This window comes from Lampris incognitus, chromosome 6 (assembly GCF_029633865.1).
Source record: "Lampris incognitus isolate fLamInc1 chromosome 6, fLamInc1.hap2, whole genome shotgun sequence".
Classification (NCBI taxonomy): domain Eukaryota; kingdom Metazoa; phylum Chordata; class Actinopteri; order Lampriformes; family Lampridae; genus Lampris; species Lampris incognitus.
The window spans coordinates 58,905,952-58,933,228 of NC_079216.1; the positions used below are offsets into that span (position 1 = coordinate 58,905,952).

At 45.8% G+C, this 27,277-nt stretch overlaps 3 protein-coding genes across 7 annotated transcripts; 2 read left to right on the forward strand and 1 right to left on the reverse strand.

The window, feature by feature from the left end:
* Positions 1-707: 707 nt before the first annotated feature.
* svip (small VCP interacting protein) lies at positions 708-4,739 on the forward strand. Of its 2 annotated transcripts, none has more exons than XM_056281911.1 (4): positions 708-1,394; positions 1,698-1,748; positions 2,565-2,693; positions 3,044-4,739. In XM_056281911.1, the coding sequence occupies exons 1-4, from the start codon at positions 1,332-1,334 to the stop codon at positions 3,056-3,058; spliced, it is 258 nt and encodes an 85-aa protein (XP_056137886.1). In that variant the 5' UTR covers positions 708-1,331; the 3' UTR covers positions 3,059-4,739. The 2 variants fall into 2 exon arrangements, with proteins under 2 accessions (XP_056137886.1, XP_056137887.1); XM_056281912.1 differs by lacking the exon at positions 3,044-4,739 and adding an exon at positions 2,008-2,054 and having other exon boundaries at positions 2,565-2,681.
* Positions 4,740-6,180: 1,441 nt separating this feature from the next.
* LOC130114062 (growth arrest-specific protein 2) lies at positions 6,181-25,196 on the reverse strand. Of its 4 annotated transcripts, none has more exons than XM_056281798.1 (8): positions 25,002-25,196; positions 20,560-20,720; positions 18,434-18,564; positions 14,218-14,359; positions 12,069-12,132; positions 11,716-11,956; positions 11,471-11,578; positions 6,181-7,938 (listed from the first exon to the last, which is right to left on the reverse strand). In XM_056281798.1, the coding sequence occupies exons 2-8, from the start codon at positions 20,702-20,704 to the stop codon at positions 7,729-7,731; spliced, it is 1,041 nt and encodes a 346-aa protein (XP_056137773.1). In that variant the 5' UTR covers positions 20,705-20,720; positions 25,002-25,196; the 3' UTR covers positions 6,181-7,728. The 4 variants fall into 4 exon arrangements, with proteins under 4 accessions (XP_056137773.1, XP_056137770.1, XP_056137772.1 ...); XM_056281795.1 differs by having other exon boundaries at positions 14,218-14,362; XM_056281797.1 differs by lacking the exon at positions 25,002-25,196 and adding an exon at positions 23,238-23,356 and having other exon boundaries at positions 14,218-14,362.
* A 402-nt stretch (positions 25,197-25,598) lies between these two features.
* On the forward strand, positions 25,599-27,277 carry fancf (FA complementation group F). Its single transcript, XM_056282518.1, has one exon. The coding sequence runs from the start codon at positions 25,798-25,800 to the stop codon at positions 26,845-26,847; it is 1,050 nt and encodes a 349-aa protein (XP_056138493.1). The 5' UTR covers positions 25,599-25,797; the 3' UTR covers positions 26,848-27,277.

Here is a 27,277-nt window from a genome sequence, read left to right on the forward strand (position 1 = left end):
TGGCGCTGAGAGGGAGCAGCGTGGAGCTCTGCTGTACTGAACCTCCTGCACGCCTGCTTCACGCAAACCCGCCTGTTTGTCTTACACGTTAGAAAGCACGTCAAACTATACCCCCCTAGCCTGCTGTGTGGGCTTGATTGGGAAATGGTCATTTTGGCGTTGTAATGGGAGCCTGTTTTAGGGTGGATTGTGCGAGCCTAACTAACGGTTAGGTGTAGTGACACATGTTGAAACAGAGTTTTTACTAAGCACGCCTGCCGGGATATAGGCTCCAGCACCCCGCCACCCTGGTTGGGACAAGCGGCTTGGATAATGGATGGATGGACGTTACTGCTACACTGATCATACAGTGCGCTATGGCAGCACGCTCCGGCGTATGCGCGCGCGGGGGTGGGTGGGGGTAATGAAGGGTAAAACAAACACAACGCAATAAAACAGTCTATCTACAAGTTTATGGATTTTGTGGAGTACATATGGTACGTTGAGAATTACAGACGCCCGTCGTTCTGTCGTGTCTGAATGTCGTTAATTAACAAAGTGAGAAGGAGGCCGCTGGTTTCGCCCGACTTCCAGGCACCTGTTGTCGCGAATGACAGACGCACGCCGGCGCATTTTATGGCCACAGGGTGGCAGTGTTGGGTCAACTACTGTAAAGGGCGTCCACAAATACCGAGGTGTATTCAAGACCGCAACGTTACGAAAGACGGTCGGACTCGGAAAAGGGCAGCGGGCTAAAATTGACCGCGTTTTATATGCAACATTAATATTTGCTGTGTGTTTCGCATTAATATAGATTTTTTTGTTCAGTACACCGAGTAGCAGATGTTCCGGTACTCAGTATTTCGATGCATGTAAGTAACGTGCCCGTTGCGAGAACCCGTTTGGATAATGCCTTGAACGTAGCCTTACAGAGTCGCTAGCCGACCAGAACAACCGGCGAGTGATCGTGTAAACGCCGTCGTCTGCGTTTCGTTGGCAGTTTCCAGATGCTGAGGAGGTTAAACAAGAGGTGTGGATAGTGACAATAACGTAACTAGTCGGCTTGCTGCATATTAGTGGCTCAGCTTGTCGTTAGTTCTGGCGCGCTATTAGCGAGAATGCCAACGTTCGTTGACGCCCAGTTAGCGTAGCTAGCATAGCATAGCTTGCGTTAACGTTATGCTACGTGACCAAACGACAGCTGCCAGGGGAGCTGCTGCTTCTGCTACCCAAGAGTGGACCAGTCAACCTACCAACCCAGTAGCTAGCCTGCGAGTCTTAACTAAATCGAGGCATCCTTAACTTCTTTTTGTACGTTTTTTTATTTATTATTATTGCTGACGTACCCAAGTATGGGGATGTGCCTACCGTGCCTTGGTGGAGCAGCAGACGACGTGGTTGTGACTCCAGATCCAGTAGGTTAACAGCTTTCTACAGCAGCCTTAATAGTAATAATAATAATAATAATAATAATTTCCAAGTTAGAATACCTTGCTTCTAACTGCATCCTGCATACATCTGTATAGCATGTACGTTAATTGCAGTGGGTACATTTATCAACAGTGAGATTGCAGTAGGCCATAAAGAGCAATGTTTAGTAAATGGTGGGTGTTTTGAGGCTCTTTGGAATTGTAAGTGTGCTCTGACTACGCCCTTACACTGTGTTTCGGGTGCATTCCTCACACACCAAGTTCACTGGTTTTCTGTTTTCTCTACAGGAGGCCAGGAGACAACAGTTAGCGGAGGCAGCTGAGAAGCGACAGAAAGCGGTACTGTATATTGTGTCTGCTTTAATTGTAGATATGAAACCGTGACAAGACATCACATACAGCATGCCATTGGAGAATATGAGATCAGATTCAGCTAAAATCAAAATGTATGATTTAACTGCTAACAAAAATGCATCCATCCTCCGATGAATGGCTTAGCACCATTTGGATGAGCAGTATGGCCTTGTATGACTTTCTATAAGCCTTGCCAGTTAAGATGTATGCACTTATAGCGAGGATGGTGATTTTGACAATACAGAAATTCCTCAAACCAACCCGTAAGAGACACACAAAAGCTGTATCAAGGTAAGTAGACATGAACCAATGTGGAGGCTCTTCTCTTGGCTAGGTGATTTATTTATTTTTTAAGAATGGCTGAAACATTAACTACCACATCCTTATGCTCTGATATAATGCCTACCTCATTTAATTCCCAGTAAGCCATAAAATGTCAAACATTTCTCCACAGTTGTTGCCCTGGCACTTTGCTGAATTCCTACTTTGACCCCACCTGAAAGCACATACCCACTGTCACATACCCACATACTCACTAGCACGTCACGGTGTTGAAACTGGAAACCCCATCCTTTGTCCAAATCTCCTTATTTATCTGCACAGGCTGCGCTTTGACTTATTCTTCTTTATGAATGCTACTTTGGCATTTATAATCACAGCTAACCATTAACAGAATCTTGCTTTTGCTCTATTTACACAACTTATTGACTGCTTTGCATCAGTTACTCTTTTGTAAGGTCTTTATCTGTTGGCACTGTTTTTTTGTTGTTGTTTTTTTTTTTTTTACGTGTGTTTTCTCAGACAACATACAGGGGTGTTAAAAATCCAGAGGCAGTTGAAAGGAAAAGGAAAAAACAGGAGGAGATGGAGAAACAGGCAATGACCACCTCCGTCTCTGGTGGCGGTGGCGGCGGCGGCGGCGGCTTGAAGGTTAGTCTTGTGGCATTCCTTAAGCAGTGTGATGTCCACTAAAGGAGCACATCACAAAGAGAATAATTTATATGTTATTTGAGCAAATATGATCAGTATTTGACATACTCCCTGCTCCAAATGAACAGAATTAAACATTCATTTTGGCAACCCAGAGAATGTGATGTTTATGTTCTACACCCAAAACAATCTTTTTTTATAGTGCTGCATTAATGTAGCTTTAGCTGTCAGTGCAAAATTTAAACAACATTCATACTCTATAAAGAGTCATTAAATGCTCAGCTTCCATGACTAATATTCGTTTAATTTTCCATCTATCCCATCTCCTTGCCTTCTCTTTGTTCCTGCAGTGGCAAGTTGGCTGAAGATCCCGGCACTTAAATCCCCAAAGTCCTCTATCTGAAGTTAAAGACAACAAGAAGGATTGCTGCAAAATGACTTGAAGGACGTTTGAACTGCTGTTAAGTTTTAATTTTTTCTTCTTTTTTTCTTTTTTGCCACATTAATTTTTCAAGCAAACACCTACTGTAAGAATTGTCTCGTGCTGACTATAATGCATTAAATATAGACAAAACCACATGTTTACCATTTGATTGGTTGCTGCCAACTTGGCCATTTTGGACCTTTAGACCAATCATGGGTGATGCAGTAATGAGTACTATAAACACTTGTGATGGGAAATGTGCTTGCTTACATATTAAAGTAAATCATTATGGTTGATGCTATCTGCTATCCCAATATCAAGACAAAATTGTCCTCACCGCTAAGACTTGTATGCCACAGTGGTATTTGTAAATTTTAGAGATGGGAAGATGGATATTTTTATTTAGTGTATACATATATCTTATTTAAATGCAGTATTGAATGTTCGTTATAAGATATTTAAATAACACATCACACAAGTTAATTTATTTACTAATGCATTTCAAAGCTTATGTTAGAGTTTGCATAAAGGCACCCAGTTTACACCCTTTTAATTTTTTTTAGTGTTTGGACTGTGAATGAGAAAAATAACTTGTTTTGATTTTTGTACCATCGATTTGTATCGACAGAACAGTAATGCCTGTTTAAAGGTGCAGTAAGTAGAAAGTAGAGCAGAGCATATTGTAACTGCTGCAGCTTCTCATCTGGAAGCAGCAGGCACACAACTGAGTTGTGGCCATGTGCATACAAACTAGCTGTTGAGCTGAAAGGGCAGCAGCAAAACATCATTTAAATATGCACACTCTCTCTCATGCAAATAAGCTTGCCAGCAGTTATTTTCACTGCTTAGTTTGGAAACTGAACATAGCATAAAGGTTATTTTGTCTACCTACTGTCCACCACCATTCCTGTATATTCTAACTACGCTATGAACAGCTGTCCCCGTAACTACACTGTCTATATGTGCTGAGCGACTGACAACTAAGGCATATTTTGCAACACAGCCAAACCTTGTTATGTATATGGTGGTGCATATGGTAAAGTTTGACCCTTCACCATATGCATAGGGTTGACTAAGAGGTGGGATGGGTTCCAGCAAGAGGGGAGACAGCAAAAACTGCTATAGAGGGGAGGACAATAAACATAACAGGGAAATTAATACATTATAAATTCATCCGCCACATCTCAAGATCTACTGAGAGGATTTCAGGCCTGATGAGGATCTTATATTGTCTACATATTTAACCCAAAGATAACTTGAGATGTTGTGTTCATCAAATGCCTTATGATGAGTGGGAGCTTTGTCAGACGTGTGTATTGCACATATTATTAGTGTTGATTTAGAGTTTACAGGATTTTGATTGTGCTGTTGGAGACATATGATGGGACATACCTAGAACATTAACACCATACTGTGGAAACGCTAAGTAGATGAAGGCAAGAATATGTGAACTAGGAGTATACCCACAATAGTAATGCGTTTACTTTGACTTGCCTTGCATAATTGAGTGATTTTTTTCAATACTGTCACTTTGGTCCTTAAATGCTTCAGGTGCTCTTGCCATTCTGTGGTACAGGGAATCTAGCCAATGTTATTTGCTACAATAAATGACATTTATAGTACACTTGTTTGTGATTTTTATGTGTCGATGTGAAGGCATTTTTGAAGGTTTAAAGCGCTTCGTGGCTGTTGCAGCTAGAAAAGCGCTGTATAAAATGCAACTTGATTGATTGGAGGGTTTTTATCCTATGAGGTTCATATATGGTGAAGGCTAGAGACTGTCGAACAATTTGATGCTGTGGAAAATTCTCGGTGAAAATTAGTAAGATTTTTACATTGTGATTGTCAGCAACTAATTAATGATCTATACTAATTTTCATATAAGATATCAACAGGATACGAGTTTTAAGATTTTTACCTCTTTTGGCTGCAACTCTGTGGCGTTTGCATGTTCTCCCCGTGTCCACGTGGGTTTCCTCCGGGTGCTCCGGTTTCCTCCCACAGTACAAAGACATGTAGGTCCAGTGAATCGGCCGTACTAAGTTGTCCCTAGGTATGAATGTGTGTGTGTGTGTGTGTGTGTGTTTGTGTGTGTCAGCCCTGTGATGGCCTGGTGGCCCGTCCAGGGTGTCTGCCTGCCTGCCTCCCAATGACTGCTGGGATAGGCTCCAGCATCCCCGCGACCCTGAGAGCAGGATAAGCGGTTTGGATAATTGATGGATGGATGCAACTTTTTACCCCAAATATACCAGATACATAGTGCCAATGAAAGTCTGAACATTTTAAACTATATGAATATGAGCATTTTCTTTTGCAGAAGTTTAAGCAAATTTTGTTTTTCTGATTTCAAACAACACCAATGTTATTTAGCCTTTGGTTTATCAGCAATATAAGTATGCTGTGCTCCAATGACGTTAATCACGAGGCTTCACTCATCACAGTTTTACGAGGAAACAGACCTGAATCAGCATATGTGCAAGTCATATTATGGTTTAGACTTTGCCATGCAGAATGTGTATGTATTGATTTTTTTTTTGTGCATTAGAAATCTGTTTCAGGCATGAATAAATGAAAATTTAGATGATATTCAACTCAAATATCAAAAGCTGAGGTTTAGCCAAACGACACTTTTGATCAATTCTGCATGTATGTTGCGGTGTGTGTATATGTGTATGAACACTGTTTATTTGCCGATTCTCCAACAATCAGATGTCGTTTATCACACACGAAAACCGCTAAAAATCTTGTGGCCTCTTGTGGCCCACACTGAAGTACAGGCAAAACAGATCATGCAAGTTGAAAACTTCAGGAAAAAAGTTATATATATATATATATATATACACACACACACACACACACATATATATATGTATATGTATATATATATATACATATATAACATACAGGAAAAAAGTATATATATATATACACACACACACACACACACATATATGTATATATATACATATATAACATACAGGAAAAAAGTGTGTATATATATATATATATGTGTGTGTGTGTGTGTGTGTGTGAAGTCACCAATACTTGTGAATTTATTGAAATGATTTTTAATTTGGACAGGGGGCTTGTTTACAACACGTGGGTATCCTTACACGGGTGACTTAATGCCAAAGTTTCAACACATATCTTCAAATCATGTGGAAAAAGATGAATAAATTAATGTATAAAATTGTAAAGGTGTTAAGGAGTCCTGAATTGAGTGAAAAGAATACCACGCAATAGCCGACTGTCGCCACTAGGGGTCAGTAATGCACCACAGAGGGACGGTTTACAGACGCCAACGAGGACGAGAGAAAACCAGTCGTTCGTCTGCGTTTTGCTCATCGCGTTGGACAGGTGCTGGCCCTCTTTGGCACAACAGAAACGACGTTATCTTCTTATTAAACGTTTGATCATAAGCAGGAGATATTCAGACTATATGAAGCATAAACGTAAAAGGGCAAAAAAAAGACAAATCATTGCATAGAATGGTCAGTATGTAAACAATCTAAATATTCTCATTGCTTAACTTCATATTTGTTAATCGAATACGAGGATGGTGAGGTTCTGTACACATACGCTCGGGGTTTTGAAGGAAGTTGTAACTGGGTTCACAAAAAATACAGAAGTCTGCTGTACTGTAATAGACGAGAGATAAAAGAGCTTTGGTGTATAAAGGTTCTTTGGTCAAGGGGTACTTCTGCTTGACTTGGTGGTGGATTGTCATAGTTGCAGTTTTAATGCAGGTCCCACTTGCGCTGTGCGTGCTGGAAACGCAGGCGCACGTGATACTCGGGTGAATTTCTTATTAAAGCACTTTTCTGGATAAGATATCGTCACTTTTTGTAACGCACATACAAATTCAACATGGTTAACAACCTTTACAGGATGCTCCGAAGGCCTCGTGGTTATTTGGCAACCCTCACTTTCGTTTTTAACATATACAAACTAGGCAGAGTAGACCCAGGTAATGGTGATATCTCACAAAATGCTTTTAACGAGGTAATCTTGCCCTATGCGATTTCTAAAATCAAGACTTGGAGAAAGAAAAGGCTTTGTGCCAATGGTGATGGCAGATTGCTTGGACCGTATATATATATATATATATATATATATATATATATATATATATATATATCTTTCTGCCTCCTCATATATACAAAGGCACGTGCTGCATGACATGGAAAAAGTTTCACCGATGTGAAATATGAATCAAATGCAATTGGTTAATAAACGACCGATGGAGAAAATATACATCTTCCTCGCTCACTCCCTGTGTACACATCATTTTTAACGATCAACACAGTCATACCAAAGCTGTATTCTTAACAGTTCTACGAGACTACATAAACCTAAACAATAAACAGGCCTACAAGCATCTGTCCCAAGCTTAATATGATCGCAAACATACATCTGCTCAAATTCTCTCAGACTAATAACACAGGCTTGAGCATCGCCTTGGCACAAATCTGCTTTCCACGAATGACGCCGGTGCGTCAGTCGTCATAATATGTACGTACAGAGACACATCACGGAGCCACTTACACCTGCCAGAGGGAAGAAAACAGTATAAAATCATCTTCTTGATCACACTTTTTGAGTCTTTCGTCTTCACTTTTTGCTGCGGTAGTTAGCTGCCACCACTAAGTAGCTGTCCGGGGCGAGGTCCTTAATGTTGGGGGACTTGCTGCACACGGGGGACGTCTTGCCTTCCACACGGGAGATCTGTAGCATGCGGCACGGGTCGTGTTTCAGCAGGTAGCTTTCAAAGGTCTCCCAGCCTCCACCAACGCGGACCATTACATGCTTGTTGTGCAGCATCTGCAAAAAAGGCACACAGCATGGGAAATGTGCTGTTGTTAAGGCCGCTCACTTGCACCGGTACAGAACTAATGTCATTCCCTTGATTGAGGCTTAAGATCTTAGGCTTTAAATCTTGGGCAGTGCATGATGAATGAATAGCTTAGCGTGGCTCTGATGCCAGGTCGTGTTGATTGATGTAAAGCCCTCTGACTGGCTGACGTCCCCGAAGAAAAGCCTTTTCAATCTGCTCTCAGGTTAATGTCGTGTAGGCTAGGCTATTACCAGACTGACAGGGACATCTCGTTATTTGGTCCCTGGGATTGCTGGAGAGGTGTGCGGCTGAAACCTAACAAGCCCTTGCTGCGATGCGACATTAAGATAAAAATATAAGATGATCTGGCCGTATTTTTCCTTCATCTCTTATCGACGGAACTAGTAATGTGGTGTCTCATCCAACAGTATTTCTGAACGAAGACATGTAGGTCAGCTGAATCGGTCAGGTGAATCGGCTAAGTTGTCCCTAGGTGTGAATGTGTGTGTGTGTGTGTGTGTGTGTCGGCCTGTGATGGTCTGGTGGCCTGTTCAGGGTGTCTCCCTGCATGCCGGCCAATGGCTGCTGGGCTAGGCTCCAGCATCCCCGCGACCCTGAGCAGGATAAGCGGTTTGGATAATGGACGGATGGATGATTTCCGAACGCTGAAATCATATTTTTTGGACTCCCCAAATATTGCTGTGAGGTGCAACACGGATACTGTTAACTTCTTCCATAGCTTGTAAATCACAATATCTTGCTGCACCATTATGCAACTTGCCATATTATGGCACGTTGTCTGGTACCATGGCAACGACTCCAATGCTGACAAATAGCTGAAGAAATAAAAACCTCTGTATTATTTATCGCCTATTGGCGTCTCGTGCACTTGTATCCCCCAGAGAGTCCTCCCTATACAACGCATCTTTCTTCCTGCACAGCCTTATCGGTGAGCCCATCTCATTAACACACCATTACAGCGCCGATAAAACGAGCTCGTTACCGATCTGTTGGAAGCACCAGATCCCGCCGTGAATTATGAACTACGTTGCTGCAAAAAAAAAAAACTACTAGGGTGCTACGGTAGATAAATAGCAACAGGCCTGAGAGAGAGAGGGAGAGAGAGAGAGACTGTAAGATATCAAATCAGATGTGAAGAAGGGAAAAAAAGGGTACAGTATATCCTCACATTGCCATCTTAACCCGACCAGTTATGAAGTCTTTTGCCTTCCGGCGGCGTAACATGAAACATTTATAAGCCTCTTAAAAGAATCAATGTAGAGAGCAGTGGCATGGCAATGCCTCCAATCAGCAGCGCCGGGCCCCCGGGCTCAGTGGCTGGGAACATAATGGCTTCTGTGTGATGGAGAGGGGTTTCAATCACGCCGCTACAAAAACCAGGGCAGGCCAGAGCCAACTCCCTCTACTGTACCCCAGAGAAAGGACAGAGGCCTGGGGCTGAACTGAGCCAGCATATCTCACTAACAGTGTGATGTTACTTTGACCCCCCCCCCCCCCCCCACCAACTCCCACCTCCTCCTCATCCTTACAGGTACAACTTTCTCCTTTATGCCTGTAAGCAAGGTCAGCTTCTTGGCCTTCGCATGGCCGTTTGAGGGATGTGGAGAAGAGTCCCTCGTATCGCCTGCCAATATATTGTGTACCCTCTATGATGGCCAACAGACTTATTTTTTCCGCCGTAAACCTGCAAGTAGAAACAGCTGTTAGAAAAATGATTAAGGAATTTTAATTAAAGCGTCTCGAGGAGCGCGGGCCGAAAGCCGGGGTAATGAAGGACTAACACTCGCTTTTCACCCGGTGGAACAGTGTGCCATCCGCCATAAAAGCAGAGCGCGAAATACACAAATAACAGTGTGCAGAACCAGGAGCCAAGGGTTCCCCATCATTTGTCCTTGGTTGCCCGGCAACAAACATAAGGAAAATGAATGAAAAACTCGGCCCTTTGCAGAAGGCACCCGAAGCATGATAAACATCACGCTGTTCAAATTACAAAGCATCTCACGGGAGCGGGCCCTCGGCCAGGAGGCCTTGCAGACCGATGTTGCATTCTGCAAAAATATGCGTTTGGAAACGGTGCGGTCGCCTCAAACCTTGCGCCTTTTCGACCGCTTTCACAGGCGGCTGTCAAAAAAAAAAAAGAAAGGAAGAAAAGAAAGAGAAGCGGTCTAACGGCAGAGGACATCTACGACAGGGTCCTGTTCTACAAGTCTGCACACAACTCGCACAATTGTCGTTCCCGGAGGTGTGAAATCTTGGATGTGTGTTGCCACGTAGCCCGGATGCCAGGGATACTAGCGCTACCTCGCTGATCCGTATCTGCCTCCATTTACTCTACTGCAATACCCTCGCCTCTCTGAAAGCACGGCGGTTTCCCAGACTTACAGATGCAGTTCGGGTTGTACGTGGTGAATAATGCTGCACCCAGTGAAGTATTTTCCAGGTCATACTTGGTCATCAAACCATATGTCAATTTGAGGACACCCCCCCCCCCCGTATAGCGAGTGAAGCACATCGCAGCTGGCCGGAGACAGACATTGTTGGCATACCATTACCAGAAAATCAGACCTCACATCGACGGCACACTTTCCATAAACAATGGACGACTTTCTTCCCAAAGACGGCGCAAATATCAACGTTCTGCCATGGGCGAGGAGGGCTGTGCCCCGCCATGAGAAACCGCATTGTTGTTGATTCTTCACGAACCAACAAACCGAATCTGTCCAGCGCTTTTATGTCAATAGGCAACAGAGTGGGCTGGAAGGAGGTCACAATAAAAAAATGTTGTCAGAAATAATTACCACAATATTTGCCGTGCCCTTTCAGTATGCTGGGATCTGTTGTTTTTTTCCCGCAAACGAGTTGGTAAAAGCTCCTCTGAAATACACTTGTCAGAATTTTTTAAACCCACTTCGTAGAGGTCTGAGCAGGTAGCCGTCCATCCATCCATCCATCCATCCATCCATCCATCCATCCATTATCTGAACCGCTTATCCTGCTCTCAGGGTCACGGGGATGCCGGAGCCTATCCCAGCAGTCATTGGGCGGCAGGCAGGGAGACACCCTGGACAGGCCGCCAGGCCATCACACAGGGCCGACACACACACACACACACACACACACACACACACACACACACACACACACACACACACACACACACACACACACACACACACACACACACACACACACACACACACACACACACACATTCATACCTAGGGACAATTTAGTACGGCCGATTCAGCTGACCTACATGTCTTTGGACTGTGGGAGGAAACCGGAGCCCCCGGAGGAAACCCACGCAGACACGGGGAGACCATGCAAACTCCACACAGAGGACGACCCGGGATGACCCCCAAGGTTGGACTACCCCGGGACTCGAACCCATGACCTTCTTTGCTGTGAGGCGACCGTGCTAACCACTGTGCCACGGTACCGCCCTGAGCAGGAATATCGTACCGTTTTATATAACATGAATTATTATAAAAAACTCACCCGGATGAAGAGCATCTTTTCCCCGACACGGTATCGACCCTGGGACTGTCTCTCAACACAGAACTTATTTGGGCACCTGCAAGGCGGATCCTCAGCAATATGTCTCACCTGAAAAGCACACAAAAGACACATTGAGGTGCAGAGATAAGCAAAGGGCCACGGTTATGTAGCGCCCCCTGTGTGTCACTGGGTCCGTATGTCATGGTCAAATATGGAGACAAAGGAGCGTGGCATCGTTGACTTACAGCATCATCCAATAGCTTCCCCGTGCTTTTCTTGCAGGATGTGAATTTGGTAGGAGAGGGGGATGGGGATGGGGATGGGGATGCAGATGGAGACGGGGACGGAGATGGAGATGGAGATGAGGATGGGGATGGAGGAAGGGGCGGCACTGGGGATACAGATGAAGGAGGAGGTTGAGGAGCGCTCTCCTCCTGCTCTATCTCTTTCTCCAGTTTTATGAGCCCCGGGGGCTCCACTTTGTACCTAAAGCAGGAGAGAGGGGAGGAGGCGAGTTATCCATAGTACGGTGGTACTGTACGTGCCACATGAATCGATCAGTAAATGCGTAAAAATATCGAGGAAAGCAGAATATTACCGAGACGCTATCCTCCCCAGCTGCAGAAGGCAGAGGCACACTTCCCGGGGCTGCTTGTGAAGCACTACATGAGACACAAAGTCTTACAATAGGATAGCCACAATAGCCGTACTATACACATATAGATGTAGACTGTGTATGTACACAGTCTACATCTGTATATCAAGTGTTCATACGTATACACACACTAGTACTGGCATGACTGTGTGGCGTGTGAGACGATGAAATGAAACACAGAAAGGGCAGCTCATTAACTTCACTGCAAATCCAATACAAAACTATATTAACCCAATTTAGGATATATGTGTCTTCAGGGATCTAATCTGGACCTTAATCTGCACCAGATGCCAAAATAGATGGTGTGGATGGGAAGTGCACAGCATGTACGACACAGAACACCACGCATCATTACAGAGACAGGACATCCACGGCATGACAGCAAACCTGGTGTTGTTACGCCTACTGTTGAAATGACAAATCCATCCGGAGAGAGGAGAGAAAAGCAAGAAAGAAAGGAGGATTATTGACACCTTCTGTTTCCTGACGTCTGACTCCAAAGATGTAATATTTTGTGTTATTATTACCGCTGCGCCGAATTTGAACGAGTCAAACAGGTTTGACTTCAGGTTTGCTAGGGGCCTCCGTCATGATTATGTTTGTAACTATTTCCAGCAAAAAAGAAACAAATAAGGGCGTCCGGGTAGCGTAGCAGTCCATTCCGTTGCCTACCTACACGGGAATCGCCGGTTCGAATCCCCGTGTTACCTCCGGCTTAGTCGGGCATCCCTACAGACACAATTAGCCGTGTCTGAGGGTGGGAAGCCGGATGTGGGTATGTGTCCTGGTCACTGCACTAGCGCCTCCTCTGGTCGGTTGGGGCACCTGTTCACGGGGGAGGGGAAACTGGGGGGAATAGCGTGATCCTCCCATGCGCTACGTCCGCCTGGTGAAACTCCTCACTGTCAGGTGAAAAGAAGCGGCTGGCGACTCCACATGTATGGGAGGAGACATGTGGTAGTCTGCAGAGCAGCAACCGGGACGGCCCGGAGAGTGGGGTGATTGGTCAAGTACAACTGGGGCGAAAAGTGGGGGGAAACTCAGAAAAGAAAAGGAAAAAAAAGAAAATAAAAGAATAAATAGCGGGTGGAAGAGTGCCATGAAAACGTCGTAACATTGCCCCCAACATGGACTAACTGTTGAAGTTTCCCAAATTAGCCTTTTAAAAGCGTATTTTTCAGCTGGTCCGCACTGAGACGCGAAAAGACAAATTTGTGTTGGTTGCCGAAGCTGAGAAATTTCTCTTTCTTGTTTCGTTCTACTTCCCAAATGTGCAACAAGGCCTTCAGACTCACATCGTCTACGTCGTAGACGACGTGAGTCTATATCTTCTGTATCCATATCTAGATGAGATAACCTTGTTATCATAAAGACTGTGGTTGACACATCTGGCTGGACAGAAAAACCAGTCAAACACCCGTCACACCGGGCTGCACACTTCGGACGGACAGCAGTGACGGACTGACCACCCTACCCTGCTGGATCGTCTTAATGCAAAAGCAATATGTCTTCAGCACACGCTGAGGAACGCATCTGCATCGAGCTGGCCTAGATACCCCCACCGACTTCCACCCCGCTGCCTTTGCTCCCTCCGACAGCGTGAGCGGCAAGCACGGTGAGGCCTGTCATCGGGTGGAGCTCGACTGTCAGAGCGCTCCCGGTGGACCGTCGGCCATGTGGGGACTTGCGTTGATCTTCGGAGGAACCGAAGCAGGGCCGGGAGAGGAGAGTCTTCTCTCTGGGCCGCACAGACAGGAGAGGACAGGGAAGTGCAGGGGCGGCGATAACGCATGCCTGGTCCTCTTCCCGTATAATCAAATCACTCGCAGTGATAAAACAGATAAAAACCGCCTGAGTCTAGTTCCCTGGCTGTGCCAAAAGGCCGGCAAAGCAAGATTAAGACTAGGCACAGAAACTGAAATCTGTTGGCAATCAGGCTTGTACGTCCGGATTCTCACCCAGTCACTCACCGATGTTAATGGGTTTACTTAAAGGGAAATCTCAGGGAAGATCTCGCAGACGGCGGAGCCAACCAAGATCAGACCGCAGGAACAACTCCGCAGCACAGCAACGCCACAGAATACACACTCACCTAAACCCTCTGACTCAAACAGGCAAGTGTCGCCAACTCCCACCCGGCGACACCAGGCCAGGAAGTTGGCCGTGTTGTCCCTGGCAAAGAAGGAGCCAGAGGGAGCACTTCGCCGGCATGGTATCCTCTCACAGGGAATAGTCTGCTGAACAGAGAGGGGTTGAAAAAAAGGCATAATGTTTTTTTTGTTTTACACACTGAACATTTAATAACATCCAAATAGGGGAGGGTACCGATCAGCCAATACATTAAAACCACTGACAGGTAAATGAATAACATTGATTGTCCCATTACAACGGCCCCTGTCAAGGGGTGGCATGTATTAGGCAGCAAGTGAACACTCAGTCGGCATGGTGGCGCAGTGGTTAGCGTGGTCGCCTCACAGCAAGAAGGTCCTGGGTTCGAGCCCCGGGGTAGTCCAACCTTGATGGGTCGTCCTCTGTGTGGAGTTTGTATGTTCTCCCCGTGTCTGCGTGGGTTTCCTTCGGGGGCTCCGGTTTCCTCCCACAGTCCAAAGACATGTAGGTCAGGTGAATTGGCCGTACTAAAATTGTCCCTAGGTGTGAATGGGTGTGTGTGTCAGCCCTGTGATGGTCGACACACACATGACTGCTGGAATAGGCTCCAGCATCCCCGCGACCCTGAGAGCAGGATAAGCGGTTCAGCTAATAGATGGATGGATGAACAGTCAGTTCTTGAAGTTGATGTGCTGGAAGCAGGAAAAATGGGCAAGCGTAAGGATGTGAGCGCTTTTGACAAAGGCCAAACTGTGATGGCTAAACGACCGGGTCAGAGCATCTCCAAAATGGCAGGTCTTATGGGGTGTTCCCGGTATGCAGTGGTCAGTACCTATCAAAAGTGGTCCGAGGAAGGACAGCCACTGAACCAGTGACAGGGTCATGGGCGCCCAAGGCTCACTGATGCATGTGGGGAGCGAAGGCTAACCCGTCTGGTCCGATCCCACAGAGCAGCTACTGTAGCTCAATTTGCTGAATAGGTTGCTGAATAGGTTAATGAATAGGTTGCTGAATAGGTTCATGAATAGGTTGCTGAATAGGTTAATGAATAGGTTGCTGAATAGGTTCATGAATAGGTTCCTACACCTGTCTATGTTAGACAGGTGTAGGAACACACAGTGCATCACACCTTCCTGTGTATGGGGCTGTGTAGCGGCAGACTGGTCAAAGTGCCCACGATGACCCCACAGTCCACCACCGAAAGGGCCTACAATGGGCACATGAGTGTCAGAACTGGACCATGGAACAATGGAAGAAGGTGGCCTGTTCTGATGAACCACGGTTTCTTTTTACATCATGTAGACGGTCTGGTGCGTCGTTTACCGGGGGAAGAGGTGGCACCAGGATGCACTATGGGAAGCAGGCAAGCCGGTGTAGGCAGTGTGATGCTCTGGGCAATGTTCTGCTGGGAAACCTTGGGTCCTGGCATTCATGTGGATGTTACTTTGAGACGTATAACCTACCTAAACATTGTTGCAGATGAAGTACAGCCCTTCATGGTAATGGTATTTCCTGATGGCTGTGGCCTCTGGTGGTTTTAATGTTTTGGCTGATCGGTGTAATTTACAATAATACTATAATTCTCCTATGAGAATTACTGAAATCTCTCTTGGCTGAGCACTAGCTTTAACTTTGTGATTGCCAAAGAAGAAGAAAAAAAACTGCATTTGCACCAACTTGGGTGCCCCAGCCAAGCCCCCCCAGAGTTTCCATCAAATCTCCCAGAGCCAAAGACTCTTTATCTGCACAGATTTCTTCTCCATCTGCTCAGACACCGGCTTCCTCTTAGCTCAAAGGATCTTTTCCGTTCGCAGATCAATATGGGAGATGGTGGGTGAGGAAACCGGGGCCACTTTCACCAGGCCGTCTATGATTTGGTATCAAATGACATGCTTATGGACCTCCGGCAAAACCCCCCACCCCCCACCCCACCCCCACACCCCCTCCAACGCAGTCTGTTCTGTGAGATTTATGTGTCTTGCCGTGGTTTTATACAGGATATGTGCGTCTGTGCTATGAGAAAGGTATAATGAGGTCATGCTGGAAATATGCAGTCTTTTGAAGGGATTTTTCCCTTTCTTTCCAGGCTCTCCTGGCCTTTCTGGAATCTTTTCTATTGTTGAATTATTTCACATTCCACATGAAATAATGATGCCCGCACAGCACTGCCACACACGTCTTGTGTGTTAAAACCATTAGTGAGATATTTTATTACTGCTGCTATGGCTAGCTGAATCACATCCACTTTTACATGCCCGATCTTGCTCAGAGCTAACAAGAGGCTTCGGAGAACAATGGAATGGATGTAATGGGAACCAGTGATAGGAGAAAAATAAACCATATGGAGGTATTTTGTTAAAAAAAAAAAAGAATAATCTGGTCACATAGCATATCCGTCTTTTAAAGAAGACAGTAAACCTCAAGCTGTATCTATATCTATCTATGGTTGTTGCCTTAAGTGTACTCCGCATCGTTCTGCGATGCATTCTGGCAGCGCTGACTGCGCCTCTATGGACTGGAACAGCTAACGCTGCGGTTCATCCCAACACATGGCGGTGGCATGGGAAGCAAAACCTCGTCCGTTTACTTTTGTCTGTGATTTACGATGATTGATATCAACTTGACAGGACATCTGAGACACAGCATCCACTTAGTGTTTGTGATCTGTAATTTCCCCCCGCTGGGAATACTTAGGCCGGCTGCTTTCAACACAGCAGCATCTTCATGAGACCAGACTTCAGAGGGGCCGTATTCACTTTAACGCTGTTCCCCGAAACAGCTTTCGTCAGCAACGGGAAAGTAAACCGATGTGACAACGGTCAATAGCCGCTAAACTGCAGTGGGGAAATGTTATAGGAGGACATACAGCATATACAAGTATGGAGAATGCTGCTAACATGGTGTGCACCATCAGATTATAAAGCTTTTACAGCTGAGAGCTGTTGGAAAGTATATAATGGACAAACAGTAAAAAAAAAAAAAAATTACCTGCCTTACAATGCACCACATGGTAGGTTCTTTCAACATTATTAACTTGTTTAGACCCCAACCATTGCTGGACTAGGTTAGCTCCTTAACATCTTACAAGGCAGACCACTCAGTGTCAGGTCACGGAGGACTGTTCTCCCATCAAAATAGCTTCACACACTTTTTTTCTAAGGCTCCTATATGTCTGAGGACTCCGCTGCTCCCTTAAGCCCAGCCTCCTCAATCAATAGGCTCCTCTATTTCAGTCAGAGCCCCACGGCCACTGACCTCAAGTATTTCCACACATGTGTGCTGCAATACTCACACCAGGATCAGGAGACCCACCATCATCTGCAAAGCAATGACCCGGTGAAAACATGAAAAGCTCTCAGCGAGGAGCCAGAAGGAGTCTTCTGCCTCCCCCTGCATCTGGAACAGTAAAGTGATGTGATTATTACCGTCCTATATCTAGAAACAATTCAAGCCAACGACGATGATGAAAACATTCTTATCTCTGACTTGGCCTTTGAATCAAAGCATGCAAGGTCACGAAACCAGAAATATGAAGCAGCGCTTTCGATGGTTATTGAAATAGTATGATACACATCCAATTTCAAGTTTTCTCCTAATCCTGCAAGAGCAGTCAGTCGCTCAACACTCACAAGAGAAGAGCATTGGCAGTTGTTTCTTTTTATTCTTGCAGGGGGAGCATCCCGTCCCCCATTCCCTGATGTAGCCGACTAGCCTTCCTTATGATTTCCTTTGCATTCCCCCCCTTTTTTTCCCTTCTTTGCTCCCATTGTTTGAAATTGCCTCTACGGCTTGTAAAGTGCATTCAGGAACCGCCAAGCTCCAAGCGAAAATGGTAAATCCTGAGTGGACAAGACCACTCGTCAAAGTGTGCTCTTAGCGTGGGGCAAAACCAAATGTAAAACAGCAAAGATAATTTTTTTAAGACCAACTGTGTTGCAAATACTTGGCATTTCCTCTCTGCTACCATGAGAAGGTTTGTGAAGGGTATATTTCTCTGGGACCAGTGGTTGAATCGTGCAACTTTTTCATTGATTTTATGTGGACCAGGAAACGCTTATCATTTCAGATTTCAAGGGCAAGACGGCCTCTGCACGTCCTTGTTCTCTGTGGAATAAATCGGAAGATCGGTTGAATAATTAGCGCCGTCATTGTCACGACCGCACAGACGGGCCGCTAAGCTCCGTGGGGCTTCTCGGTACCTTGCCGTTGCCAAGAGGAGGCAAGTCTTCACTGTTCTGCCTGAACTTCTCCTGCAGTATCTCAGCCAGCTGGCACAGCAGGGAGCCGTTGTCCAAGCGGTCCATAAAGCTCTCGGCTGTGATTTCCAGGCCTGTCCAGGAAACAGGTAAGAAGAGGAGAAAATCATATCAGGCAAACACGGTAACACGCCAAACAAGTCCCGAACTGCGCTGCGCTTAATGATGTTGAAAACGGTAGATATCACATATGGCGTCGATGGCATCGATATCGACCCCAGCCCCCGCCTCACATCTCCCCGTCTGTGCTTAACCAGACGCAATAAGAAATACTTTACGTGAAGTAGCGCCGCTGGGGCTGTTGGATGTACGACGTTCTGGAGGAGCCAAATGTTCATGCAGTACATTATAACAGGAGTATGAGGGTGAAATTAGATGGAAAGGGGCCATCAGATTCTGCACGATAATGCTTCATTATTCCAAACACTTGCTGGGATAGATTGGCGATCAACATGTGGTGTCCAGTTGACTGACTTCCAGACGACCATTCCTTCACAGTTAGATCATTGTGAAATTGGAGGTGGTGGCAGGGGGTGTCTGTGGAAAGAAACTAGTAGGATTTTTTTTCTTTTTTTCTTTCTTTCTTTCTTTTTTTTTTCTTATTGGAGGAGGGGGTGGAGGGTTGGGGGGGTAGGGGGGGGGGCTCAAACTTTAATGAGTTCCAAATGTTGAAATCGAGCCAAGAGGGGGAGAGAATGAAAGCTTTAGAAATACTCCGCGAGCTCCCATTTTTTTATTCGTGCGCTCTATCCCTTCCTTCTCACCGCACTCGGAGATGATATCCAGGACGCCCTCGAAACACCGCTTCAACCGCTCCGTCCCTCAGTCCTCCCGTCACAAACACAACAATATGACTCACATCATACAACCATCTCCGCCGCGTCGCTCCTCCCATCCGTAATAGTAAACCCTGCTGGGCACAATAACAATGCCTTTCTTCTTTCTCAGCGCTCGCAGATAAACAGACCTGCTAGTTTTCTCCCTGGCAAATACGTAAATGATCATGTCAGTCGCTTGTGCAAAGAATTCAGCGTAACGCAAGGTTAAATAAACAGGGTGTTTGTACTTCTGCTCCCCTTTTTGCCTTTAATCCTCCTCTCGCTGCCAGATTGCACCGTTCTTGGATGGCAGCAAGAAGTGGTTACGCTATACAGAGCCATGTACTGTGCATCAGCAGCCCTGGACGAAGCCTCAGCTGATGTTCCCCTCCACCGCTAATTTCCCACTATTGCCTAAGCGTCATTTATGCTGCCCATTATTCACCAGGCATGTCTGTGGCGGTGCATGTGCAAGTGGGAAAAGTTAAACAAATCCTAAACACTTCATCAGATCAATTCTGTCCTCTTTAATAATCCTTTTGCATCGGCAAAACTTGGAAAAGGTGGTGGATATTGGCCTCTGAAACTTCTAAAGGAGCGTTTCAGCACTGTTCAGCGTCGACCTTGCAGACCCCGTACCAAGCCCGCTCCCACACATTCAAGGAAGATTCACACCTGTTTGTGTTTTTAATAAATATGCGCCAGTCTTCTGCATTTGTTAGCAATTTTGGGCGAAACCATGTGAGCCGCTCCATTTACTGCCGTAAGCGTTATGCATGTAATGGTATGACCATGATCGAGCCATTTGGAGAGTGGGGTTATGAGAGAAATCATCCCATTCCTCAGTGACTTGCACTGTTTTCTTTACAAATGCTGTCAGGTAACTGGTATCTTCCCTCAAGAGGCAAATCCATCTCCAGGAAAACCTATTTAAATGTTTTGAGAGGAGGAGTTATAAATAACAAATGAGATAGGGTTTCAAAAATAACAAATCTTTACCTTAATGAATCGTTGCATTAAGTTTAAATCAACACTGGAAGGGATTTAGGCCAACTTTGGCTCTGCACGTTAGCATGATCAACGGTCGCTGGACTGTCTCGGTATCCCATCTTTCTAACAATCGTCGAACATCCTGAACTGTGCCGAATTAACTTAAACAGGTTCCCCTGGCAAAGATTTCTGACTCCGACGTGTCCTCAGACACACAGGAGGGGAGCATCTGGGTCGCTTGCCTACTACAGTAGAGCTTACCAAGGATATTTGAGAGCCACAAGGCCAGATCTTCCTTCATGGGCAGCAAGCTGGCTTCATGTCGGCTGGCGAGCCACTCACTGTACTGCTGCATGTCGGTCAGGCCGGGGCCACTGGGCTGCTTTGGGCTCAGGGAGCTGCACATGATTCCCTATTGATGCCTGACAACAAAAAAAAAGAAGACATTTTCAGAGTTTGCACATCACACACGAGGGCTGGCTATGGTCTGATTACAAATTCTCAATGTGAAATTCCAAAATAAACATCGGCTGAATGTGGACAGGGGGTGGTGGTGGTGTGGGATCGGAGGGAGGGTGCGATGTGCCCATGGAGAAGAGGGATGAGTGTGCCATTGTCCTCCTGGCTATGTCCTGGCCTTGCCCTGGTGTGGTTTACAGTCTACCTAATGACATTGGGCCATTCTCAGACATACTGACAACCTCGTTCCTACTTCCACCCACAGCGGGCTCTTTTACTCTGGCCAAACCCAAACAATGGGACCTCTAACAGACCCTCGTGAAGAGTCAAGGGCTGATTAAGAATGCCATGTAATCTATAACACAGCCCAAATCATGGTGCCCTGGCAAATCCTGTCAACACACCAGCGCCCATTCTCATCACCCAACATGACCGAGGGGCTAGTATCTGACATGCATATCCAGAGGGATATTTGACAACTATGTCGAATATAGTGTGAGTAAGAAAACAAGGTGTCATTGCCCATAGCCCTTTCAAATGTCATTGTTGGCCGTATTAAACACAATAGTGTCAGGGTTGATATAAATTTCCCTCAGTGCCCATTGTAATAATCGATTTTGCTGCTGAAAAGAGTAAATCTGATAACACAACTGGGTGCCAGATGGGAGAACTAGGCAGACTGAAAAGGAAAAAAAAGAACTAGGTTAATTTTCAAAATCGAGAACTGGAACACTTGTTTTCCTTTGGCAAAGACTGGGAAAAAACTATAAAAACTGTAATAGGCTATGCAGACACGGAGGAGATGAACCAAAGGCTTGGGGATAGTCCCGTATGAAACGGGGATACTGCAAACAGTCCTCAGGGGGCACATTTCTCCAAAGCCCTCGGAGAGCTTTTGGACCTCGGAGAGCTTTTGGACCTCGGAGAGCTTTTGGACCTCGGAGAGCTTTTGGACCTCGGAGAGCTTTTGGACCTCGGAGAGCTTTCGGACCTCGGAGAGCTTTTGGACAGGCAACGCTTCCATTTAAGAAAGTACCTGACCAAGAGCTAGAGATATTCTCACATTCTCGCAGTTCTTTAAGCTAACACTTTCTCAGAACAGGCACCAACATGGACCTCTGGTTCCTCTCGGTGATACAGATCATTGAAGAGCATACATACATACGTATACGGTTGTGCCATTCAAGTTTGAGACTGTCATTTACCTGTGAATCGTATTCACCAGATTTCATTCTTGACACTCTAATATGAATATCACCATTTTTTCTCGTCCAAGGCACTTTAAGGAAATGGAAGCTGGGACTAAAACATCGCTTTACTAGGAAGCTGGCTGTGTCGTAAATATTCTTCTTCTCAGCACGGGTTCTTGCTAATTCATTTTCATAACAGGCTTTTTGCACATGGCAACAGTGCGTTTCATGCAAATCGCAAGAAAGTCTGATTCAAACAAGGCTGTAAAGTTGCCATCAGATGTTGCCCAATTGCACGTTGCACAACGGATGAATATTTTTCTCTGGATACTGCAGGCATGTGAAACAATGTGAGAAATCTGACCTTTGCATCTTCGTAACGTTGCCAAAGCGCCGCACAAAAGCGGACCCTGAAGAGCAGGGTGCCCTCCACGGCCACCGGGGTGGTTTGAAGGTGGCTGTAACCAAATCACACCACGGTGTAACGCTGACCGCCAGGACCTCCATGTCCACTCAAGGTCATCTTATCCTCCCGAACAACAGCTCGCCGTTGCTTACACACCCCGCACACACGAGGCTGTCCACTGGCGCACAGGTGCTACATTCTCACGTCCTCTGTGGTTCCCGGGCGAAGGACGAGACAGGGCACTAGGCCGACCTCTCATCTCCCACAAAGCACTTTCACAGATGTTATGACTCAATATGACTGCATGTCACATGATTGTCAGCAAAAAAACACCTAACTTGTCAAAATCGTATTGATTTTCCATCAGTTGGTCGCAATAGTGAGATATATTTCTGGCCAAAGAAAGAAAATCAAAACATTTTCTTGTGTTATTATGACTCACTCCCCAAGAGGCCTGTGTACCCTTAATACATAATCTTCAATCTTCTTTTTTTTTTTTATTTATTTACTGGGGCTTCATCGGCAGTATATCCAATTCTCTGCTGCTTAAATTACCAAATTCTGTTCCAAGATCAATAAAATCCACGAGGAATGAAGCCCAACTCTCTGTTTGTATAAAAATATGTTCCTTTTCCCCTGGCTTATGGCCTAATTCACCACACCTGTTAACACGGCTTTCCATTAACTCGGAGCAGTATATCTGCAACGTCTGTTCGTTGTTATTTCATGTCCGATGAAGGCCTGAACAATCGAAACGTCACACGCTTTTTCTATGGAGGATTATAATAAAGTATATTTTCATATGGAGAGAGAGTTGGGCTTCATCTGTGAAGGACTCTGCAGCACATCTAGTCCAGGTTGTTTGAGCACAAACTTCTACCCACCAAAGATCAACAGAAGGCATCCTAAATTCATCTCCAGTTAATTCTCCGCCTCTTAATTGCTGAGGAACATATGTAACACACAAGTTGTCCGTTCTGCTTGACCGTCCATGCTTTTCTCCTCAAGACATGCTCCTGAGGGAATCATCGGTTGTGACTAAACATAGCTGGTCCATCTCAGCCTGCCGTGGCCTGACCTCTTCATCTACAGGCCAAAGACCCCGACCCACCACCGCAACAATCCGATCAAACGGGGATCATGCAGTGCACCCTCCCATTGACCCACTTGTCATCGATTTTCTGAAATCTCGGCACAAAGCTATGCAAGCACACATCAACATGGTCCAGAAACATGCCAAGGTCTATCAGTGACCCTGAATCAAGCAGTCATAACATACCAGCTGGCTCCAGATGATTCAAAAACCAGGCTTGTGGATGGGAATCTCAACTGCTGAGTCACATCAATTAGAAAACACAAGAGAGACTTTGTCCCCCTAACGCTCGTTATCCTCCATTCCTCTCGCCTCCACAACAGAAAAACTGATCTGAGGGCTGACTCATCCATTCCAGCAGGTTCTGGATCTTAACATGTTCAGAGATACTGAATGAACGGCTGGTAAAGTAAAGCATCACATGCAAAAACGGTCACATGCGGTGGTTAATGAAATATGTTTCTTCTGAAAAGACGAGTTTCATAAAGGGTTTAAACATCCTGTTCAGTCCATCTAGTCATCTGGTATTATCTAAGAGAAGTCTCTAAATCTAAAAGGAAAGCCCATGGCATGAAACTTGGAAAATGCCAGTTTATGTATCCAAGGTGTCGTGTCACAAATTCCAGTAACTGAAAGGGTAACGTGATCTTCTGTTTATTAGTGGTCCAGATCTGATGTCTTCAGGTCTCGAGGGATCACACGCTAGAATTTCTCGACTAAGTAAATTACCCCTGCTTATCAAAGTGACTGGATGGGGCCATTCATAATTCAATCCTTACATTGTAAACAACTGGATTACCAAAAAAATATAGAGTCTCTGAAACAGTGTCTCGACAACAGTATTGGATTCACATAAAGCGGGATTTTGCACGATTGTTTTGATGGTTTTGACTGAATTTTACGAGGCAGATGTGTTTCGGGCCAACTCTAAGCAACAATACCAACGCGCTGTGCAAGGCGATGCATCTGCAAGTACAAAAACTTTTCAGAGTTGCCTCCACCTAAAGCTGCAATATGTTTGTCCCAGATAAAAGAAGCCACAACAGTGAAAAGGGAAAATATCTGAAGTATCATGACTGAAAACTATCTGAGCACCCACTGGAACTTGTAAAATGACTAAATTTAAAGCATTTTTGCAGTAATGATGTCATATGAGTTTAATTAAAATGGGATAAAAGGAGTTTCTGGACGATATATAAAGCACAAGCAGAGTTTAACGACACGGGGTGGCAATAAAAGGATGAGTTATGGCTCAGCTTTTGCAGAGATTTAACGTGTAGGGTTTTAACACGTTAACGTATGGAGCGCTGCGCTCCAGGGAGGTTCATTTCTTTTATCATTGCGCAACAACAACAACAGCAGCAGCAGCCGAATCTACAGTTTGCAACCAACACAACGGGCTTCTGTCAAAGTGCGCAAAGGAAGTTTAGCAGACTGTGCAATAAATGGAAAAGGTGCCGGAACATTCAGAGGAAGACAACATAAAGCGGCGAAAAGCCGCCACAACATGCCAAATTGCAACGTCCCCCCTCTCTCTCATGCTCCTTGTGCTCACCCTGTGATCCAAGTCGCTGGCGGTGCGGACCTTCCTTTGTGCGCGTCCTCCAAGCGTCGGGACTCCAACGTACATGCTTTTCCCCACCGAGCAACAGGTTACGCGCCCGAAACCGCAGATCGACCCAGACGCTGCAGCGTCTCTCACTGCATATGCACGGGGATCTCCCCTGCACTCCCTGCTGATGGGAGGGGGGTTGTTCCAACATACACTGCCATTTGGCCTCCTCATTCGCCACTCTTCGCCTTGCTTCTATGGGGCTCCTATTTAACTCAGCAAGGCACACATATAAATCATTATTATTATTTGTTGTTGTTGTTGTTGTTGTTGTTTGGGGGGGCTTTTTTCTGTTAACTTGTTTCCATTTACCACAGATTGCTAGTGGCAACAGGCGTTAAGATAATGAGACATTGTCTTCGCAGAACAACACAGTCATGTGTCCTGCACCTTTTTTCTTTTTTTTTGTTGGAGTTCAAGTTGGCTAAGTGGCGCTCCGGGCGATTCTTTTCAAAGGACTTTTATTTTGAAGAAAGCGCTCTTACTCGCAAAGCCGTGCGCCCGCGCGCGCCCATACCCACCAACTCGGCCGCGGGAGCGAGCACGCCTGCGGAGCGGCGTAGTTTGCTAACTAGCTAGCCAAGTTTTCTTCCTTCTTGTTTTTCTTCTTTTTGAACGGCTATTCTGCCGTCGCGCAGCGACGAGAAGAGCGTCTTCTGGCGAACACTTGGGCCGTTTCCACACTCCGCTGTAAAGCCCGGACGCCGCTGTCGTGCGCGGTGAACGCGGAGAGCGCCACATGGAGGCGGTTCTCCGGAACTTGGAGAGCGCGGCGGAGCTGCTAGCCGTGACACGGACCGATGTCGTGGGACGGTGGGACGAGAAAGCCGTCGACGGGGCCTTCCGGTGGGCCCGCTACTGCGAGCACCTCCACTCGCGATTTCACACGAACTCTCCGATAAGGAAGAGGTTGGAAAACCAGCTGCTGGTCGCAAACCAGCGGCTGCGGGCGGCCTTCCCAGGGTACGCAGAAGTCACGTTTTCCGACCTGGGGCGTAGTCAGCATCTCTTGCTGGAGAGGCTGTTGGCCAACCGTGTGCTGCCAAGCTCCATCCTAAGGGTCCTCCTCTGCAGCCCGGTTTATTTGAAAACGGACGATAATGAGGTGCGGGAGGGCGCCACCGGCGATTGCATCCGACTCGTTGAGTACAAATCAGCCTGTAAGGTCCTGGGGGCCGTAAACGTAGGCCCCCCCTCTTTCCCCGGGCCGGAGGTTGGCGTGCAGGCCACGATGCTGACGGAGAGGCTGGGTGCACTTTTGCAGGGCGGCGAAGTGGAAGTTGCAGAGCGATTTCTAAACTCTCTCCTAGACGCGTTTGAGGACAAGGGGTGTGTCTGCTTGATCGTGGCTGCAGGCCTTGTTACACGGGAGAGCAGCGTGGCTGCAGAGGACGCTTCAGTGGACTTCCTGTTGAACTGGTTACTGCAAAACAGCAGCCTGCTGCAGTATATGTGTTATGCATTGCCCGCTGGACTTTTGAGAGACCTCGTCAAGCAGAATGTGAAATTTGGGGTTGCATATTGTAATATACTGAGAAATTGGGCTTCAGATATGGAGTATGACCTCAGTGAAGGTAAATGGATTCACACTAGCCCCGGCACCAGAATGTCCTTCGAGGAACTGTCTGATCGTTTTCTGGCCTTGTTCGAGGCCTCCTCCGTGCTGAGAGAGGACATAGAAAAAAAACTAAACGCTCTTAAGATTTCTGATGGGGATTTTGATGTAAGAGGGCTCAGCGTGTGGGGGGACCTCCTGTCTGAGATGAAAAGGAAATGTAAAATGGATTGAAGAGCCAAAACATCACAATTTATATTTTCATGCTTTTCAAGCTGTAACTGTATTATTATTATTATTATTATTATTATTATTATATGAACAGTATTCTGATTTGATTCCTGGATTAACACCAACACATTGTTCAGTGGCTCAAAACCCCAACCCAGCGTGTACTAGAAAAACTTAACAGGGCAAGCAATAAGATGCTGTTAATGTCCATATTGTTAAAAACACCCTTATCTATTAATTTTTGGGGCCAGTGCTGCTATACCTGCACAGGACCAGATCTCAGATTGTTACATTTCTGTATGGCGCTACACATTTTCAATGATTTTGTTCGACCTCATAAAGGCTTACACTCTTTTTGGAAGAGGATTTTTCTGGACACGTGTTTATAAGATATTATGTGGTTGTACAGCTCAGAGGGTATTAAATGCTTGTA